This window comes from Mustela nivalis, assembly GCF_964662115.1.
Source record: "Mustela nivalis genome assembly, chromosome: X".
NCBI lineage: Eukaryota > Metazoa > Chordata > Mammalia > Carnivora > Mustelidae > Mustela > Mustela nivalis.
The window spans coordinates 68,891,745-68,912,705 of NC_139040.1; the positions used below are offsets into that span (position 1 = coordinate 68,891,745).

Sequence of the window (20,961 nt, forward strand, 5' to 3'; positions counted from 1 at the left end):
AAAAAAAAAGTACCAACAGCTAAATTCAGTCTGAAATTCTTTGTATATAAATGAAATTTCAAGGAAATATCTCCTAAGCCTCAAGGACAAATCCACCTAGCAACCAGTGGATTCTAAAGGTTTCAGCATAAGCAGCCAGTGACTCCAACTCGCAGATGTCAGAAGTCCGATATTCAATGGCTGAAAATATTTTCCAGGTGTCCTCAATTTGCAACTACTTTACAAAATAATTGTACATAATCATAGAAGGTGGTTAGTATATCACCACAAAATATCAAGATATCTTTCTCCTTTGGTTTCCCAGATGCTCACATTAAGCACCTGAATGCTCAAGCAGGGTTTTGTCATTCAGATTCTCGGTGACTACCAGGACAATGTCCTGTAAAAAAGACATTTGTGGAGGGTCACACATTTGAAATGATGGCCCTGCCTGCTACTTTCTCACCTGACAACACCTCTGTAGTATAATTCTAAATGGAACACCTATGTTTGTAAGTTTTAATGAAATAAACCCAAGGATGAGAGTTTGTTACCCGTATCTCCTGGTTCAGTTTGGAAACGGTATGCTCTGTGGATTCTTTCAGCTTCAGGAGTTTGGACTGTTCATTCAGTTTCTTCTTCAGATCAGCCATTTGACCCTCTAGCTCCTGGAGACGTTTACGGCGGCGCTCACTCAACCTAAAAACAGATGCCATGGGAATGAAGACTAGGAGCAGCAAAGCCTGACTTCAAAAGACATAGTATTTGACTCCCAGGTTCACAATCCTGATATATATATATATATATATATATATGAGATGACTGGTCACATAGTCATCTTTAAATAAAGAATAACCACCCAAATGGTCTCAATAATGGAAGCTCAATACAAAGAATAAAACAACAGATTTTTTGAGTGTATAGCAATGCAATTGACTCAATATATCACTCCCCCCACTATGCTAAAAGGATGGTTCTTTGAGGATATTTCACTTTAGTTTAGCTGTAAAGGAATAATTCTAATGATTATTATACTAGTCTGAGATAGAAAGCAAACATTCAGCATAACATTTAAGAACATGATCTTTAGACTTAACAGAGATATAATTGAGTCACTGAGTAAAAAGAAGGTAGAATAGTCAATGAGGAAGAGGTCTGAGGAAGAGGAGGATATTCTGGTTATCTGTCCTGGTTTTATTCTTTATTATTATCTTTTTAAGTAGGTTTCATGCCCAGCGTGGGGCCCAAAGTAGGGCTTGAACTCATGACCTTGAGATTTAGACCTAAGCTGAGATCAAGAGTCTGACATTTAACTGACTGAGCCACCCTGGGCACCTCTGTCTTGATTTTATCCCCCCCCTTTTAAAGAATTTTTATTTATTTATTTGATACAGAGAAAGAGAGAGAGCACGAGCAGGCTCCCCGCTGAACAAGGAGCCAGATGTGGGGCTCAATCCCAGGACCCTGGGATCATGACCTGAGTTGAAGGCAGTCACTTAACCAACTGAGCCACCCAGGTGCCCCTTGATTTCATTCCTAACTGACTAAAGGATGGCTAGATTGTTCTTTGATTTACTAGCCTGGACATTAATTCTATTGACAAGCTAATTTGGCCATCAGTGCAGGGACAAAGAAACTGTAGCTGTCAGGTAGGTCTAATAATCTTTCAGAATCCAGCTCAAATGCTAACTTCTCATAAAGCCTTTCTTGATTATGCTGAGCTAAACTGGTATCTCCTGACTCTAAACTCTTGAAGCAATTACTGCCTAGGAAATTTATCTAGCTACTAAGCACATGCTGCTATGGCATTCTTTTACTGACATCATGAGGTACTGTTATAAATCTCAATTAACTTTTCTTCTGTTGAGATCTCCTCTCCACAACTAGGTGTAAACCCTGTGGGGGCAGAAAATGGCTCCTTTCTTCTCTATTTCCTTTATAACTCCTTATACATAGTAAGGACTTGACATAATACTTATTGGATATATTCTTACTTGGCTTGGTTGACATCCTTCTTTGTTGTCTGAAGTTCAAGAACCAATTCTTCTTTTTCCTTTTGCAGATTGATGACTTCTACTTCTAGATTTTTTATGTTATCCTAGAAACATAGAGAGAAAGCATTAGAAAGCACGGGAAGAGACTCACTTAAAATAAAGAAAATCACTTCAACATTCCATCTCTTGAGGAATTATGTATTCAATTTTACCACTTCAATCGCACACTAAAAACATCTGTACTAGATTTAAGGAAATTAAAGTTACATCGTGGGAAAAGTATAAACTTGGAATCCAAAAGCCTGGGTTTGAACCATGAGTCTAGCATTTAATATCTAAATATCTTAAGGGAAGTCATTTCATCTCCTTTTAGCCTTAGTTTCTATGCAGAAAAGAGTTAATATAGCAGGCCTGATATTGCTGTTCTTAAAAAAGCTTTGCTTGCAAGACTGGTCTTTGGCTCAGGTGTGCAAACTTGGGTTTTGATAGGGTTTCCATCCTTTTGATAAGAGTGACTCATTATGCCAAGCAAGAGACCATTAACCATACAGAACAAACTGATGGCTACCAGAGGGGGGGTGGGTGAAGGGATGGGTGAAATGGGTGATGGGGATTAAGGAGGGCACTTGTGATGAGCACAGGGTGTTGTATGGAATTTTTGAATCACCATATTATATACCTGAAACTAATATTACACTGTATGTTAACTCACTGGAATGAAAACAAAACCTTAAAAAAAATCCCTGGACTCCTAGACTCCAGGGAGCTTTCCTGATAGACAACATTTCACACATGTTGTCACAACCCATTGCTAGAGGAATTAAATAATACATATTGTGTTACTCCACTGGGAGAAGACTCTTAGAAGTTTGCATCTGGTTTCCTTCAGACTTTGCCCCAAGTGCCGATTCCCTTTGCTGATTCTGTTTTTTATCTTCTACTGTAATAACTCATAGCTGTATGACTATATGCCGAGTCCTTTGAGTCATCCTGGCAAATCGTCAAACCTGGGGGTGGTCTTGGGGACCTGCGAGAGTCTCCCTATCTATGTAAAAAATTAACAACACTACTTACCTCCAGGGTTGTTGGGGAGATAAAGTAAGATAAAAAGTTATGACATTTTGTAAATAGAAAAGGGCTGCATAAACATCCTTATATTCAGAACCTTTAAACATATATATTTAATACCAACTGCAGTTCTGCATGCATTTAGGAAATGAATTTCAGAAACTGAATTTTAGTCATTTCCAAGATTAGGAAAATCCAATAGATCCCTTCCTGTTCTCATAACCAAAAACTTTTAGGAGGCTGGCTGAATGAGTGGTTGTTAGCCAAGAAGATTATGTGCAGGTCTTAGACCAGTTTTGAAATGACACGAAGAGGCAGGTTGGGTGAGGCTGTATCAGAGAAGTTTTCTAAATAGGCAAGAGCTGTTTTCCACAAAATCTCCTGAGCCACACTAGTACCCAGTGAAAATCAATCTCATTTCTTTATAGTTACCTTGCATATGTCAACTGGCAATAATGTGTGTGTGTATACTTAGGGAAGTAACACATGAAAACACTGTGGTAAAAAATAATCCAGATAATACATATAAAGGGCATGTTCCCTCTACTGCCCTACTCTTCCAAAATTCCAGTCCCCTATCCAGAACTAACTATGGTTATCAGCCTAGTTCAGATCTTTTAGACATTTTTTCTAGATATTCACACATATACATAAAGACCTTTATGTGTGTGTGTGTGTGTGTGTATACAGCTAATAAATACATAAGTACATTGTAGCAAATGTCTAGAGTATTTATGTAGATAGAAAAATAATATATACACACACACATATACATGTGCATATTTGTGAGTATGTACCTATTGAAATGTGCAAAGATAAGTAGAATTACACTGTATGTATATATTATTCTGTAACTTGCTTTTTCCCAGTCTTAGAGATTTATTTTTATCATTGCATATAGATCTAACTCATGTTTTTGCCATAATGAAATATTCTTGTGCATGCCTTCTGTGCACATGTGCAAGGTTTTTCTAGGGTAAGAACAAGTGGAATTACAGAGTCACAGGAGTATACACTTTTAATTTTCATAGATACTGCTGCTAAATTTTCCTCTAAAGTGGCTATTCCAATTTATACTCTTGCTAGCTAAGTAGGAGAGTACTCTTGTCCCTACACCCTTACCAACATTTCATATTATAAGACTTCAAAATTTTTACCAATTGGATGGGTGAGGAATAGTATCTTTTCATTAAATATATGCCACATTTAGTCAAAACTGTCTGACTCCACAAAGGGAGTTGAGTCCTGGGTTACTAGAACTCATGACAATCTTCATTAATCAGAACCTATACCTCCTCAAGTTTTTATACAGCAATTCTTCAATGATAAAAAGAAAAATACTTAGGGGGCACCTGGATGGCTTAGTCATTGTCTGCCTTCAGCTCAGGTAATGATCCCAGGGTTCTGGGATCGGGCCCCGCATCGGGCTCTCTGTTCAGTGGGGAGGCTGCTTCTCCCTCTCTCTCTCTTTGCCTGCCTCTCTGCCTACTTGTGATCTCTGTCTGTCAAATAAATAAAATCTTTAAAAAAATACTTAGAACAAGAAACTACATTTATTTCTCAGAGTGATTTACATGTGATGAAAAGGTACTGTTTACAATAAGAATTTATTTCCTCTTTTTTATTTTATTTTATTATTTTTTTAAAGATTTTATTTATTTATTTGACAGAAAGAGATCACAAGTAGGCAGAGAGGCAGGCAGAGAGAAAGGGGGAAGCAGGCTCCCTGCTGAGCAGAGAGCCCAATGTGGGACTTGATCCCAGGACCCTGGGACCATGAGCTGGGCCGAAGGCAGAGGCTTTAACCCACTGAGCCATCCAAGCGCTCCTGTTCCCCCCCACTTTTTAAAAAGATTTAAATTTATTTACTTTACAGAGAAAGAGAGAGAGACACTACAAGCAGGGGGAATGGTGGGCAAAGGGAGAGGGAGAAGGAGGCTCCCCTCTGAGCAGGGAGCCCAATGTGGGGCTCCATCCTAGGACCCTGGGATCACAACCTGAGCCAAAACCAAGAGTCAGTGCTTAACTGACTATGCCACAAAGGTGGTCCTAAAGTAATTCTATTTTTAATCTTTTGAGAAATTTTATACGTTTTTGCCCAGTGGCTGTACCAGTTTGCATTCTAATCAACAGTGCATGAAGTTTCCTTTTTCTCCACATCCTCGCCAATACTTGTTGTTTCTTGTGTTTTTGACTTTAGTCATTCTGACAGGTATGAGGTGATACCTCATTGTGGTTTTGATTTGCAATAACGTCTAAAATTTTCAAATTAATGTATTATACTACTAACTCTTATCTACAAAAATAAGGTAAGTGTCAGAAGGAACAACTTAAAGAATTTAAAGTATTAAGCCTAGGGAATAGGGGAGAAAGTAGTAGGGCACGGATTGGTTTTATTTTTCTGATTATTGTACTGTTTGGCTTTTTTTTTTTTTAAAGATTTTATTTATTTGACACAGAGAGATCACAAGTAGGCAGAGAGGCACACACATACAGAGAGAGAGCGAGAAAGGAGGAAGCAGGCTCCCTGCAGAGCAAAGAGCCCGATGCGGGACTCGATCCCAGGACCCTGGGATCATGACCTGAGCCGAAGGCAGCGGCTTAACTAACTGAGCCACCCAGGCACCCTGTTTGGTTTTTACAAAATGATATATATACATCTGACATTAACAAAAACTTAAGTTTAAAAAAATGTTAGGGGAGCCTGGGTGGCTCAGTGGGTTAAAGCCTTTGCCTTCGGCTCAGATCATGATCCCAGGGTCCTGGGATCCAGCCCCGCATCAGGCTCTCTGTTCAGCAGGGAGCCTGCTTCCCCCTCTCTCTCTGCCTGCCTCTCTGCCTACTTGTGATCTCTCTCTGTCAAATAAATAAATAAAAATCTTTAAAAAAAATGTTAAACGGGACGCCTGGGTGGCTCAGTTGGTTAAGCAGCTGCCTTCGGCTCAGGTCATGATCCCAGCGTCCTGGGATCGAGTCCCACGTCGGGCTCCTTGCTCGGCAGGGAGCCTGCTTCTCCCTCTGCCTCTGCCTGCCATTCTGTCTGCCTGTGCTCGCTCTCTCCCTCTCTCTCTCTGATAAATAAATAAAATCTTAAAAAAAAATGTTAAACAAGACTGTAATAACAAGAAGGAAATAAAACCTCTAATGGCAACTCAGTTACTATTTTGGAATACCCAAAGGGAATTCTCTACCCCAAAGGGAAAAAAGCATTAAAAATTATTTAGGAGAAACACTTTTCTTGTTTTTACTCTGGAAATTTAGGGGAGCTGGTGGTAGAAACACATGAACACGATCATGATTTCTTGATACCAGCATACAGGACCTGAGGGGGGTAGGATATAACTAGATAGGGAAACAATCCACCCTTTCCTCTACCAGCACTGGTAACATCACTTGGCGGATAGGAAACACTGAGCTACAGTGGAAAATAAGGTCTGGAGCAAGGGTAACTCTGTAGAATAACCTGAAAGCCAAAGACAGACGTCTTTCAGTAAAGACCTGATTATTAATAAGCAGGGGCCAGTTAGAACTACCACTAGGAAAAACAGTCTATTCATTTGCCCAGTCAAATGATACGCATTATAAGTCTCTTCCTAATTCACATTATAACCAAGGCCATCTACTAAGAGATCTATCTTTCTTAGACTCTCAGTATAGTTATTAGAACAAAATTTCTCCACAAGTAGGGACTACATTTATTATTATGTTATCAAACTATTTATTAAATACCCATTGCATAAGGCAAGGTATTAGATTAAATGAAACAAAATGGCAGGTTTCCTATCCTGAATGTATCATTTTTGGAAAAAAAAAAACAACGCTCATTATATTGTCTCATCATCATCACAAATAGCACCAACAGTGTGCCTGTTCTCTTCCCAAACAATTAAAGGGAGATGGTAGACATGAACAAATGCTGCTCTAGTAAATATCTTACCTGGTACTGGAAATGAATGGGCTGTAGTTGGCTGTCATTCTGAGTCATCTTTCTGGCGAGGGCCTCTTTCAGTACTAGGGCTTTATTCAACTCAACAAGCTCCTTAGACATTTGAGCTTGACGTAGAGCATGCTGGGTAGTGAAAGCATCAGAAGACCTACTAGTCTCTGGACTGGTTTCCACTTGCTAGAAAAGATCAGGATAACAATTTGTAAGAGAAAGAAGCCATTGGAGTTCCTTAGGTCCACAGCCACCTCTCCATTACTAGTACCACCGTTCTTTTAAAAATATGGCTTCTTGTAGATTTTCATTAAGCATATAAGATGAATTGAGCCTAGGCTATTTCCCTGTGCTCACGGCACCTTATTTCTTATATCCTTTAACTGACCCTTCTAGAGCACACTAAGTTTCTTGCTCTTTCCTTTATTGATTAAGCTAACATTTCTTAGCTTTTATCTCATTCTAAGGGGTCTTTACGGAGAAAGAGTTCTGGAAATGGCACTTTAGGAATGGTGGCAATGGAGAAGAGGCTTCATTTATTCTCACAGAGCTCACCTCTGGCACCTGATTTATCCATCTTTCTTCTTTCAGAATATGAAAAATACCGATACATGTTTATTTTAGGGGGGGAAAGATGTCTCAAGCAAACCATTGTCTGGCCTTCCATTCTGACTTTACTCTATAACCTTTAGCCAACATCTAGTACATTTTATCTATTCTTGCAACTCAAACACTCCAGATATTCTCCTTGGTTCTTTTAGCTCCTAACCATCCATCCCATCCACAGAAAAAGTATGATGAGAAAAAAAATCTCTTCCACGTCTTCTCTGATGCATTTTCGACTCTGCCAAAATTTCCTGATTTGTTCCTTTCCTCATTCTAACTTGCTAGACAGCAGATGCAGGATACTAGCATCTAACAAGGAATCTGTAAGCCAGATTGCAAATAAGGAAAATGACATCCTTGAGATGCCCTGCCATCCATCACCGGTTACACTAATTTATACTATTAGAGATGGAGCCTATTAGGGGTTTTCCAAAGCTGACATTTACACTCAAGATTTCTGGATTTCCAAGGTATTCCATGGACAATGATAGCAATCGGGGATGCTCTTCCTCAGCTGAGGAAATGGCACAGTTAAATCTCCTAGATCTACACAAAGCCGATTACTTACAGCTTCTGGTTCCACTGTAGTATCAATGGCTGCAGCCATGCAAGCAACAGTTTCATCCTGCAATGACAAATGATGTTTCAGTTTAGGAAGAGACTCTGAGGTGAAGCTTACTAGTGGATTTTATATTGCTTATTCAGTTTTTTTTTCAAGTGTATGTAGAGACTGTTTAAGGCGCTGGACCCATTTTGTGGTATATATACACCCAAACCACAGATTGCCAGTTCTCACCTCTTAAGTCTATCCTTGTTATAAGGTCAATTGTGTACTTGTTGTTAAAAAAAGGGGGGGGAGGTCATGTGGCAATTGACATATTTATTGCACCTTTCCCGCTCTGTCAGAGATCAATCGTCTGGAGTGAAACATTAGCTGTTCTCACAGGCCAAAGTTTAACCCATTTTATAGACTCTACTCTTTCTTTATGTTTTTACCACCAAGTTTACCTCTATGATATATGGGTCTAGCCAGTTCTCATGGACATACCACCCTAAAAACAGACATATGAAATAAACATAATGCAGTAGAAAGTGAATAGAATGAAAGGGCCTACACTAGGAGATACATTTCACAGGTAGACACCCCAGAAAGATGTGCTCATGAAGTCAGACAAAGATCCTGCAGCTTTTCTCCCTCATATACATAAGAACCAATCAATCATACAACCGCTATTCCAGGTAGTGGTTACTTGAAGGGAAAGAGTAAGCACTGATTCCCTTCCAGAGAAGGGCTATTCCTCTTTTGGGCATTGGAACAACCACCTTCTAAAAGGGGAACCTAAAACCATGTATTAGGACCAATTTGTTCATAGACTGTCATACGAGTGAGCTCTGTTCTCCCCCACTGAAATTTAGTTAGGCTTTATTTGGCACTGGGCCATATGGATGACCACTTCTGTTTAAGTGATTCTGCAAGCCCTGGGAAGAAAGGATTCTTTCCAGGAAGTCACATGATTAAAGAGGTCACAGGTGAAGAAGCTATTGGCTCAACAGCGAAGAAAGAATTCAGGGTTAAGCGCACAGAGTGTCTGGATCAGTCCAGTGAAACATTACATAGTTTTTGAAACTTGAATCTCAGTACCTTTAAGGCGAGGAGCAAAGAAGCACTTAGTTAAGTGCTATTTGTAAAGCACTTCCCTGCCCAGAAATTCCCAATCAGTGAGACTCAAAGAAAATTCAGAGAAATCTCCAGTGTTCCCACATCCCTTCTCATCATCACAATACTCATGATCTTCAAAGGGCCAGACATGAGACCCTTCTGGAACAACAGCACTTCAATATACTATAGGTTAACAGTTACCCCTTCTTTCCTCCCCTATTTTCAGTTTCAGTAAATGGCCTACTTATAGACCTATCCTAGATTAGTAAAGCCTGTAACACTGGCTTTTGGAGACTTTTTTCTAGTACCTTCCAGAGGGTTATGATCAAAGTAGATAGGTTAATCTTTGAAGAAGACATGTTACTGTGGGTTTATCTTTTGGTCTGTGGCCCAATAAAATTTTGTAATGTGAAAGTTTAAGCTTTGGTGACATGTTCTACATGAACATGGAAGGATTCTGCCTTCATAATCCTAAATACAAATACATGACAATAGGATTTATTTCAATCTAACCGCCTTTCTTTCATTCTAAGGCCACAGTGGAGAACCTCTTGTAAGGTAAAAATACATGATTTGCTGAAGGTGATGGTCAGGGAAACAAGCTAGGGTACACTGAGCTATATTATATTAACCAGCAATACCCTCCCATATGAAGTTCGTACTGGGAGGCAGTAGGCCATACCATTTCTGGGCATGCAAGATGCTTTTTATGGAAATGGTCTTAGAGGAGGGGGTAAAAACAGCGACAATAAAATTCAATTTTGTGGGAAGTGAAAGGACTGCATGAATTTCCTCACAGGTGACTATAGCAAGGAGGTTTGTTTGAATTGTGTTTTAAAGGAAGAAATGGTACAGTTTAGTGCTTAAAGCCCCAGGGGAAAGATTTGGGAACAATGGTTGCCTTCATCACTAAAAGGGGGGTGTTCACCCGTCACTTAAAATAAAAATAGTTTTAATCCAGAACGAAGGGCACAAGCACTTACATTTGAAACATTTTGCTTTCACTGTAGTGAGTCTTAATAAAAGCCACAGGATACGTTGTTGTGTATTTCCAAAAAATATGTAGCTGGGAGGGTCCCCAAACAATAGACATGGAGAACTCTGATTCAAGAGTCCAGCAGGAGCCCTGGGCAAAGGGGTTTACTCTGCCTAACTGTGCTAGTGGAGGGAAGCCAGGGAAGGGCTTTATCAGCTTGTGGCAATCTTTAGTACCTTCTTGTTTCAGGCACCAAGTGAATTTTCGTGGCAGATTCAGCAATTCTACAGAGTCCCTGTGAGTCAGCCACCACTAGTGACTTCTCTCTAGAGGCACGCCAGGCACCAGTCATATCACCAGATCCTCACTGCAGATATGCCTTCTCTTCTGTTAACGACTGGTTTCCATGGATTTCCTTTATCCTCCCCATGTGACTCGAAGCCCCAGAAATGAGGTGGTGGGAAATCCTCTAAGATCAGTGGGTGGCCATGAATGATAGTATCCTGGGTCACTCTTTTGTGATCATTTAAGCTTCAGCTCCAGTATGGTCCCACAACCTAGATTATCTTAATTTTGAGGCAGCTCGCACAAGGTATTCAGCCATCAGATGTTTCAGCTATATTTAAGTGGAATTATTGATGGTGAAATTTCACCTTGTGATAGCCATTCTCTGGCATACACTCTATAATTTAGCCACAAATAAATAATAAGTCCTTATTATGTTCTAAACTTTCATCCCTTTTTGCATTGGCATATACCTTTTTATATAGGCTGTCTTTTCCTCTTTGTGTGACAAACTTCTATTCATTTTTTAGAGCCCAGTTTCTCCTGTACTGACTTCCTGAATTTTCCAGGCAGTTAATCACCCTTTGCTCACATTGCTGATGTAAGAGGATTAAAACAGAAAGAGAGGGTTCTTAAGTTTTCCTTGCCTCCTTTCCCCCTTCTTTGCCACCTCTCCCACCTGTGAACCTTAACCAAAGAACAAACTATAAGGGTTGCAAGAATGACCCTGAAAATAATTGGACAGTTAGCAGGATGGGGTTGCACCATTGTTCTTAATTAAAGCAAGAGGCACAAAAACTGGAAGAGGCTCTAACCAGAAGTTTTGCGGCAATTAACCACAGAACTGCTACCTGAGCCAAACCACAAGGACACCCCACCCCCTCGCTTCTCACCTTACAAAACTCTAACCCTGCTTTGACTCAGGGAGTTACCTGGAGTTCAGGAGCTCCCTGAGTACTTCAGCTGAATGATGCCTTTAGCCTCTTTTGGAGTTACTTAAGCTATTTTCTCTTGATATTAATACAGTAGTTAGCAAGGTCACACAGCTAATGAGTGGCAGAATTTGGTTCTAACCGGGGTCTGTGTGGCTCTGGAGCCCAGGTTCTCAACTGCTGTGGTCTGTGTGTTGGACAAATGAGCTGTAATCTCAGACTGCTTGGGACAGCTCTGTACAGTACTACTTGTTCTAAAACACTGCTTTCTAGTCTTTTGGGGACTTAACTCATTTAGTTTATTAGAACTCATCCTAAGCCTTCCTTCAACAAGAATGTATGATATTTTTAAAATGGACTCTTTCAGAGTAAAATACAGGTGTAGCTGATTCTGTGGTACCGTTCTGACAAGTCTAGAAAACACTGGGCAAGAGCTGAAATGGAGAAATCACTGTTCTGGTAGAGTTAAAGCCTCTGCCCAAGAGCTAGAAATTACCACCAGTCATTTATGAACTTGTCAGGGGTTCAGAATGATAAACAAGAGGGTATAGATGGAACAAAACCAACAATAACCCCTTAACCAACCATGGTCCCTTAACATAATATGATTTCACCTTAAAAAAAAAAAGTATATATGCCTAAGGGCTAAGCTAGAGAAGGTACCCAAAGATAAAAGGTCTTTAGGGTGGTTGGATTGTAAGAATTTTTCTTCTGGGAAAAAAAGAAATACCTGCTGCCTACCCCCTCCCCCACTACCATTGTAGTTCTAAAAATAAATAAAAATTGGAATTTACAGAACGATCATTTAAACTAATTTATTACTGGTTAGAAAGGAGAGCTAGGGTATTCTCTGGTTGCTCTAAGTTATCTGTCAGAACCCAGTGTGTTTAGAATTGAGGAGTGGCACAAGCCCTCTTGTTAGGTTAGCTTACACTATACAAGTCGATGACTACCGCCTTGCTACAGGGCAATTTTGCAACTGCTCCTTTGCTGTGTCCAGCATTCAAGTAGAGTACTGAAATCTGAATGTGCCATTGCATATGTAAGCTATGAGTGTTTTGATTGAATGAATTTAATATTCTGATCGTATCCAATGATCCGTGATCTCTGTCCTCAAACAGCTTACAATCTAGTTGTTTTCGGGAAAAGCCAAAGGCACAGAGTTGGACACGTGTATAGGCAACAAGTGAAACAAATGAAAGCAATATGTCTATTTACACTGCCCCGCCTTGGCTTACCGATAGCTGGGTAATCACGTGCTGTAGGTTACGAATTATCTCTACATTTTCTTTTAATTCCTGGTCTTCCAAAGTTTCCACTAACTTCTGAAGATCCACTTTGAGGCTGACAATTCAAACAGAGGAACCCAAAGGTTAATCATACTACAAAGACCAGAGGATTGATGATTATACACAAAGGTTATAGGTCATTCACAGACATTTGGTATGAAACTTACGCTGCATGCTGCCTGAGTTCCTCCAGCTTGGCGTTCATCTTTTCATTTGCTTGTTCTGTCTGCAACAGAGACCCAGGAGATCATCAGTGGTGATGCCGGACAGCCTCACCTAATTGTGCCCTCTTTCCTATTTCTATGCATTAAAACCTGGGTAGAGAAGTTGCCTCCTTTGCTGTAATCGAGGATTCAGTGGGCTTTGGTGATTTAGTGAGAAATTACATTTTTTTTTAACAGTCATGGAAATTAGCCCTTCAGTCAACATGAGCTACTGAAAATAGCATCCAAGCAGCTGGGTCTTAGGCTTGCCATGAAGCTCAGACTATGGTGTAGAGTGTGAAGTCTTAATTCCATATAGAACTTTGCAACTGGGGGAAAAGCAATACTTCCTGGCACGCTACTCCCTGCTGTTTGCAAAAAAACCCACTTACTTTAAACTGCCTCCTACGCTCTACTGTTCCCTAGCCCTAGCATAAGGGCACTGAAAACATAAAAGGGCCTCATATGAGTTGAGCTTTTTTTTTTTTTCAAGTTACACTATCTGATATGGTAGGCTGGTTTTAGTAAGAAAAAAAAAAAGAAAAAGGGTGAGGCATAAGAATATGGCAGAGGGAGATACATTTTGGGAAGGGTGATTGATATTTTCCATTTTATCTCAATCACAGTATCTGTAACATGCGAGATGCTGCAACAGATTAGGGAAAGACAGAGGACAACAGTGTTGTGGTTGTTGACATTCTAACAGTTGTTGACATTCTAACAGGACATCAAGCAATAAGCCTTCCCGTAGCCAAGTTCAGAGGGGCATATGGCTAGAGTAACAGGTACTGTTAACACTGGCCATAAGCACACATGTGTGAGATGCAGCTTCTGGAGTTACTTCAAAGGCATAGAACGCAGCACTGGAGACAGAAAACTGTATATAAAAATCCTCTAGTTCTGGGACGCCTGGGTGGCTAAGTTGGTTGGACGACTGTCTTAGGCTCAGGTCATGATCCCAGAGTCCCGGGATCGAGTCCTGCATCGGGCTCCCAGCTCCATGGGGAGTCTGCTTCTCCCTCTGACCTTCTCCTCGCTCATGCTCTCTCTCACTGTCTCTCTCTCAAATAAATAAATAAAATCTTTAAAAAAAAAATCCTCTAGTTCTCATTTTCACCGTTCCAGGAGCAATGGACAATGGATATGGGATTTGGCCCTCTTTCAAGAATCTTTAAGCAGCTTAGGCCTCTCTGACTAGAGAGCACACAGATGCATGAAGGTGTATAAATTACAGATGTTCAATCACATTTTGGTGGAAACTCTTTTTTGCTTTTGGCAACAGTTGTGCTTGTATTCAGGCTAGTAGAAAAATGTTAGTGGTAGAGCCAGCATGCACCGATTTAGGTTACTATCAGAGAGGTAGTAGGATATGGAACTGGAGTAATCAGTTGTGTAGGGATCCACTCTTTGGAAATTAACCGTATGTGAAAGGAATTAACATTAATTTCCCAGCTGTTCTAGCTCACCATGGCAGCTGTTAGGACAGAGTATGAAATGTGATATTAGGGGAAGGGAAGTAGAGAAGACCTAAAATCTTACGAAGGGGACAGATACTTGCTATTACAGATAATGATTAGGCGGGACTTTAGGTGACAGAAGGATCTGGTTCTTTTCTCTCTGGTTGGTATTTTAGAACAAATATACTTTAAAATCAGATTCATGTGGATTCTCTGTGGTGGATATATAGGATATATATGATTCTTTCAGCTTTTCTGTATGTTTGATTATAAGCCCATGTGTCTACCCTAGAGGGGCTCCATGGAGGATACGGTAATATGAATCCATTTCTTTCCGCATAACTCGTCTCTCATAATGAGAAGCTTGTTAAATATTTCCAAAACCAAAGCTAGTAAACGTCCAGATTGCTAATGGCTTAGTTGTGGGGCCTCACCAAAATGATCCTCTCCAACATCTGGGCTGTCTGACCAGCTGCTTCGCTCAGACCACGACTTAATTTTTCATTCTCCTCTATGAGGGACTGATTCTTCTCCATCAGGGACTGTAGACTTTCTGATGGCTCCACACTAAAACAAAGAAAGAAAGGTATTAGAAACAGATCTGTTGGGGCACCTGGGTGGCTCAGTGGGTTAAAGCCTCTGCCTTCGGCTCAGGTCATGATCCCAGGGTCCTGGGATCGAGCCCCGCATCGGGCTCTCTGCTCAGCGGGAGCCTGCTTCCCCCTCTCTCTCTGCCTGCCTCTCTGCCTACTTGTGATTTCTGTCTGTCAAGAAAAATAAATAAAATCTTTAAAAAAAAAAAGAAACAGATCTGTTAATAACACCTATATCAAAGGTAGATAAAAATATATCCCACAGACCTTTTAGGTGTGGGGAGTTGGTTTAAAATTAACCCCCAACAGCCACTTTGGAGAACAGTGTGGAGAGTCCTCAAGAAATTAAAAACAGAGCTTCCCTATGACCCTGCCATTGCACTACTGGGTATTTACCCCAAAGATACAGATGTAGTGAAAAGAAGGGCCGTCTGTACCCCAATGTTTATAGCAGCAATGGCCACGGTTGCCAAACTGTGAAAGGAACCATGATGCTCTTCAACGGACGAATGGATAAGGAAGATGCGGTCCATATACACTATGGAGTATTATGCCTCCATCAGAAAGGATGAATACCCAACTTTTGTAGCAACATGGACGGGACTAGAAGAGATTATGCTCAGTGAAATAAGTCAAGCAGAGAGAGTCAATTATCATATGGTTTCACTTATTTGTGGAGCATAACAAATAGCATGGAGGACAAGGGGAGTTAGAGAGGAGAAGGGAGTTGAGGGAAATTGGAAGGGGAGGTGAATCATGAGAGACTATGGACTCTGAAAAACAATCCAAGGGGTCTGAAGGAGCGGGGGGTAGGAGGTTGGGGGAACCAGGTGGTGGGTATTGGAGAGGGCACGTATTGCATGAAGCACTGGGTGTGGTGCAAAAACAATGAATACTGTTACGCTGAAAATAAATTTAAAAAATTTAAAAAAAATTAACCCCCCAAAGTCTGGGAAAAAGTGGGTCCATTCCAATCTATCCTTCAAGTCAGGTCATTTATTGAATGAATAAGAAATATATGCCTGAAATACTTTGAATTAATGCTTTGCGGGAAGGTAATAATTCAGAGCCAGCCATGGTTGCAACAGAAATGACTAACCTCTACCCTTGGCTCTTGGCTTAAGATCTTTCTATTTGTGCCATGTAGTTAAGAAGTGAAGGCTAAGCAAAATAAGTCAATCAGAGAAAGATAATTATCATATGATCTCATTCATATGTGGAATTTAAGAAACAGAACAGATGAACATAGAGGAAGGCAGGGAAAAAATAAAACAAGACAAAATCGAGAGGGAGACAAACTGTAAGAGACTCTTAATCATAGGTAACAAACTGAGGGTTGCTGGGGGGGAGGGGGGTCACTGGATGATACACTATATGTTAATTGAATTTAAATAAAAAGAAACAAAAGAAGTGAAGACTAACTGTAGCTAAGATGCATGTTGTCTCCCTCCTCTTCCCACTCCTTCTGTAGCTGAAACTCCCTCTCAATCTCTCATTGGGAGGTTAGGGAAGCAAGGAAGGAAGAGCTAAGGAGGAGGTAGAAGTGATACTGCTCGGGGCTGAAATTTAACCTTATCAATATAAGGCAGCTACCTATTTACTGAAGTTTAGGGAAATAGCATTTAAGAAGTCAGAAAGTTGATGTAATGACCAGTGGCCACCGAGAGCACATTTCACAACTCTCCATAAATGTTCCCTTCTAAATGTCTGCCTTGCTTGAAACCTCTTGTTCATTTGTCTATCCATTTTGAATTGCTTAGTGTGGGTGGTGGCAAGAATGGTGTCCGTATCAAGTAGGAGTGGAAGGGAGGGACAGAATTAGCTTGAAGGAATACATATAGATAAGAACCTTTGGAACTTATGCAGATTACTTGGTATCATTTCTAGACTAATGGAAAAGACCAACAAGATAGCCTTGTAAAAGACCATCAAGTTTGTTGTTTGTTTGTTTTTTGCAATCCACTGGGATTCGTTGTCAAAAGACTGGAAAATTAGGACTGGTGAAAAAAGATCAGAAGAAATATGAAAATTTGGATCTGAAGGAGACTGAAGGAAAAAATGAATAGTTGCCAAGGCTATAATAAAAAGGAAGAAAGGACAGGGAACAGTTGTTCCCAATCTCAGTAAAGGCTGGAGATGCCCTCCCATCCAGCTTAAGACCTCCAGGAATTTTTAACAGAAAATCTTAACATGCTCTTTATCACAAAGTTAATAGCAAGGCCACACCATAAGGTCTAATGTTCTACTACTGAGAATTTACTAAGACTTTTTAAAAAGTATTTTTAATTTAAAAAATATTTTAAAGATTTTTGTTTATGTTAGAGAGAGAGAGAGGGAGTGTGTACATGAGTGTACAAGCAGGGGCTAAGTGCGGAGCATACACGCAGCTGGTCTCACTGCCCCAAGATCATGACCCGAGCCGAAATCAAGAGTTGATACTCAACTGACTGAGCCACCCAGGCGCCCTGAGAATTTAAGACTCTTATGAAAGAATGTTCAGCTAAAATGTGGATTATAAAGATAAACTATTGGCAAATTCAGTGTTATTTTAGATTGCTTTGATATTTTCTTATTGTTATTAAGCTGAAAACTTCCATGCATCATTTATGAAAGTTGACAAGCTCCAAAGTAATGATACTTTAAACTCAATAGTTCTTTCCTTCTAAAAATTTCCAAGGTTTCTCTAAATGGGGGGAAATACAATGGAAAGCCAGTGTTTCCTCTTTTGCAGGCTATTTAATGGTCAATGCTTGGAATTCAAGTTAGCCGAGCATGTGCAAATTGATAAATGTTCACAGAAAATCAATGCAAAAGCTTCCATGACTCATATTCAAAAAGAAAAGAATATAATCCTAGCACAAAAAGTGAAAAAAATCCATTTATATGAACTGTACATTTTGTAAAAGGCCTTTATGAGAGGTTTCTTTTTTTTTATTTGGGAGAGAGAAAGAACACAAGCAGTGGGGAGGGGCAGAGGGAGAGGGAGAAGCAGACTCCCCCTGAGCAGGGAGCCCAATGTGGGACTTGATCTCAGGACCCTGGGATCATGACCTGAGACAAAGGCAGACGCTTAACCGACTGAGCCACCCAGTCGCCCTGAAATGTCTCTTAAAATATACATTTTTGAGAAAAGAAGTAGCATCTTTATTTCTCTATAAAATGCTAAACAGCTGAATTCACTGTTTGATTCATCAACTGTTTCTTAGTATTTATTCCTTCTGTAGCTGAAAACTATATCCTGTAGTACATTCTTGGTGGTTGGAAGTCTGGAATAGTTTTCATTTGTCTTGTGTTCATTCATCTTGTCTTACATAAAACAGGTCTGTACTAAACTGAAAGGAAAGGAAGATGGGTCAATTGCTTTTAAACTGTTTAAACTAGGGGCACCTGGGTGGCTCAGTCATTTAAATGTCCGACTCTTGATTTCTGCTCAGGTCATGATCTCAGGGTTGTGAAATTGAGCCCTGCGTTGGGCTCTGTGAGCAGCGGGGTGTTGGCTGGAGATTCTTCTTTCTCTCTCCCTTTTCCCTGCCCTCCGCTTGTGTGTGTGTGCGTGCGTGTGTTCTCTCTCTCTCTCTCTCTCAATATATAAATAAAATCTTAAAAAGATAAACTGGTTAAACTAGAGTAGGTATTTAAGAGACCCCAGCTTTCCTCAATTTCTTTACCCAACATTCTTAAAATATTACCAGGAAACCAAGAATAAATTACCCAAAGAGGGAAAATTACAAAGAGAAGAGTGGTCATGTCTGGGTGATAAAATTATGGCAATTTTAAGATTTATTCTTTATACTTTTCTAAATGTTCTATAAGAGGCAATGGACCCCTTTAAAATGAGAAAAATGATTAAGTTATTGAAAATGAGTATATTGAAATAAAATAGGCTCACACATACTTAAGAATAAACTCCAAATGAAAACATGAAAGGTAAAAAATAAAACCAACATAAGTTCTAGAAAGAAACAAAGGCAAATCCCTCTTTAGTCTTGGTGTAGGGAAAAATAGTCTAATTAGGATTCAAAATCCAGAAGCATGAGGAGGATGTAAACACCAGAGCCACTTTGGAAAACAGTTTGGCAAGTTCTTGAAAAATTTAAGATGCAACCCAAGAATTCTATTTCTAGATATCTGCCCAATAAGAAAGATATGACCATATAAAAACTTGCAAATAAATGTTCATAACAGCAAAATTCACAATAGCCAAAAAGCCGAAACAACTCAGAAGTCCACCAGCCAGTCAACAGATAGACAAAACATGGGTAATCCAGACATTGGAATACTACTCAGCAATAAAAATGATATGAAGTTAATTTTACGTGCTAAAACATAGATGAATCTCAAAAATGGTATAGGTGAGAGAGGAGTGTATCATATTATTAGAGAAGTTAAATCACTATGTTGTGTACCTGAAAGTAATATAATATTGTGTGTCAGCTATCCTCAAAAAAATAAGAGATGTAGTCTATATATACAATGGAATTACTACTCAGCCATAAAAAAGAATGAAATCTTGCCATTTGCAATGATGTGGATGAAGCTAGAGGGCATAATGGTAAGTAAAATAAGTCAGACAAAGACAAATACCATTGCTTCCACTTATATGTGGAATCTAAAAAACAAAACAAAACAAACAGAAAGCAAAAACAGAGCCAGAAATACATAGAACAAACTGGTAGTTGCCAGAGTGGAGGGGGGTGAGAGGATGAGTGAAATAGATGAAGGAAATTAAGAGGCACAAATTTCCAGTTACAAAATAAATGTCATGGGGATGAAATAGGGTATATAGTCAATAATATTGTAATAACTTTGTATGGTGGCAGATGGTGACTACATTTATGCTGGTGAGCACCGTGTAATCTATAGAATTGTTGAGTCACTATGTTGTAAACTTGAAACAATATAACATTGTATATCAACTATACTTCAGTTAGGAAAATAAAACAGGTAGATTACAGGTAGAAGAAGCCGACAAAGTCCACATACTGCATGACTCCATGTGTATAAAATGTCCATAATGGGCAAATCCACGGAAATAGAAAGCAGATTATTGGTTGCCTGGGGCTGGGAGTGGGAATATAAGTAAGCAAATGGGCATGAAGGATCTTTTCTGGGTAATAGAAATATTCTAAAATTGGTAACTGAATATAATAAAAAGAGAAAAAAGAAAAAAAAGGGAAAAAATTGGATTTTGTGGTGATAATTGTACCACTCTGTAAATTTACTGAAAACCACTGAATTATACACTTATAGTAAGTGACTCTTATGGTATGTAAAATACATGATTAATAAAGAGGCTAAAAAAACAGAAAGCAATAAAAAAATTGACTAACTTTACTACATAAAAATTTAAAATTTTTGTGTAACAAAAGCCCCATAAACAAAGAAAAAGGGAACAAATTAGGAGAAAATATTTGCAGCACACACTATAGCCAAAGCACTAACATCACGAATATATAAAGAACTGTTAAAAATAAGGGCCAGAATTAGGGTGGCTATTATTATTTTTTTTTTAAAAAAGCAGAGGGGCACCTGGGTTGCTCAGTCAGTTAAGCTGCTGCCTTCAGCCCAGGTCATGATCCCAGGGTCCTGGGATTGAGCCCTGCATCAGGCTCCTTGCTCAGCAGGGAGCCTGCTTCACGCTCTCTCCTCCCCACTTGTGCTCTCTCTCTCGCTATCTTTGTCTTTCTTTCTCTCAAATGATAAATAAATAAAATCTTTAAAAAAATAATAGTAAAAACAGAAAATAGCAAGTGTTTGGTAAGGATCTGAAGAGACTGTCACTCTTGGGCACTGCTGGTAGGAATGCAAAATGGGGTAGCCACTATGTAAAATAGTATGGCAATCTTATTAAAAAATTAAAAATAGAATTACTATATGATCCAGCTATTCCACCTTTGGGTCTATACCCAAAGAATTGAAAGCAGGGTCTTAAATCATTCGTGGCAGCATTATTCACTGTAGCCAAAAGGTGGAAGTAATTTG

The 20,961-nt window shown here is 39.5% G+C and overlaps 1 protein-coding gene across 3 annotated transcripts in view; it reads right to left on the reverse strand.

Moving 5' to 3' along the window:
• KIF4A (kinesin family member 4A) overlaps positions 1–20,961 on the reverse strand; it is a 120,997-nt gene that overhangs the window by 45,141 nt on the left and 54,895 nt on the right. For all 3 annotated transcript variants that reach the window (XM_082716140.1, XM_082716138.1, XM_082716139.1), the window contains 7 exons: positions 14,821–14,953; positions 12,894–12,952; positions 12,676–12,781; positions 8,153–8,209; positions 6,979–7,164; positions 1,974–2,077; positions 534–678 (listed from right to left, as the gene is read on the reverse strand). In XM_082716140.1, coding sequence (XP_082572266.1) covers positions 534–678; positions 1,974–2,077; positions 6,979–7,164; positions 8,153–8,209; positions 12,676–12,781; positions 12,894–12,952; positions 14,821–14,953 — 790 coding nt within the window. The remainder of the gene's footprint in view (positions 1–533; positions 679–1,973; positions 2,078–6,978; positions 7,165–8,152; positions 8,210–12,675; positions 12,782–12,893; positions 12,953–14,820; positions 14,954–20,961) is intronic.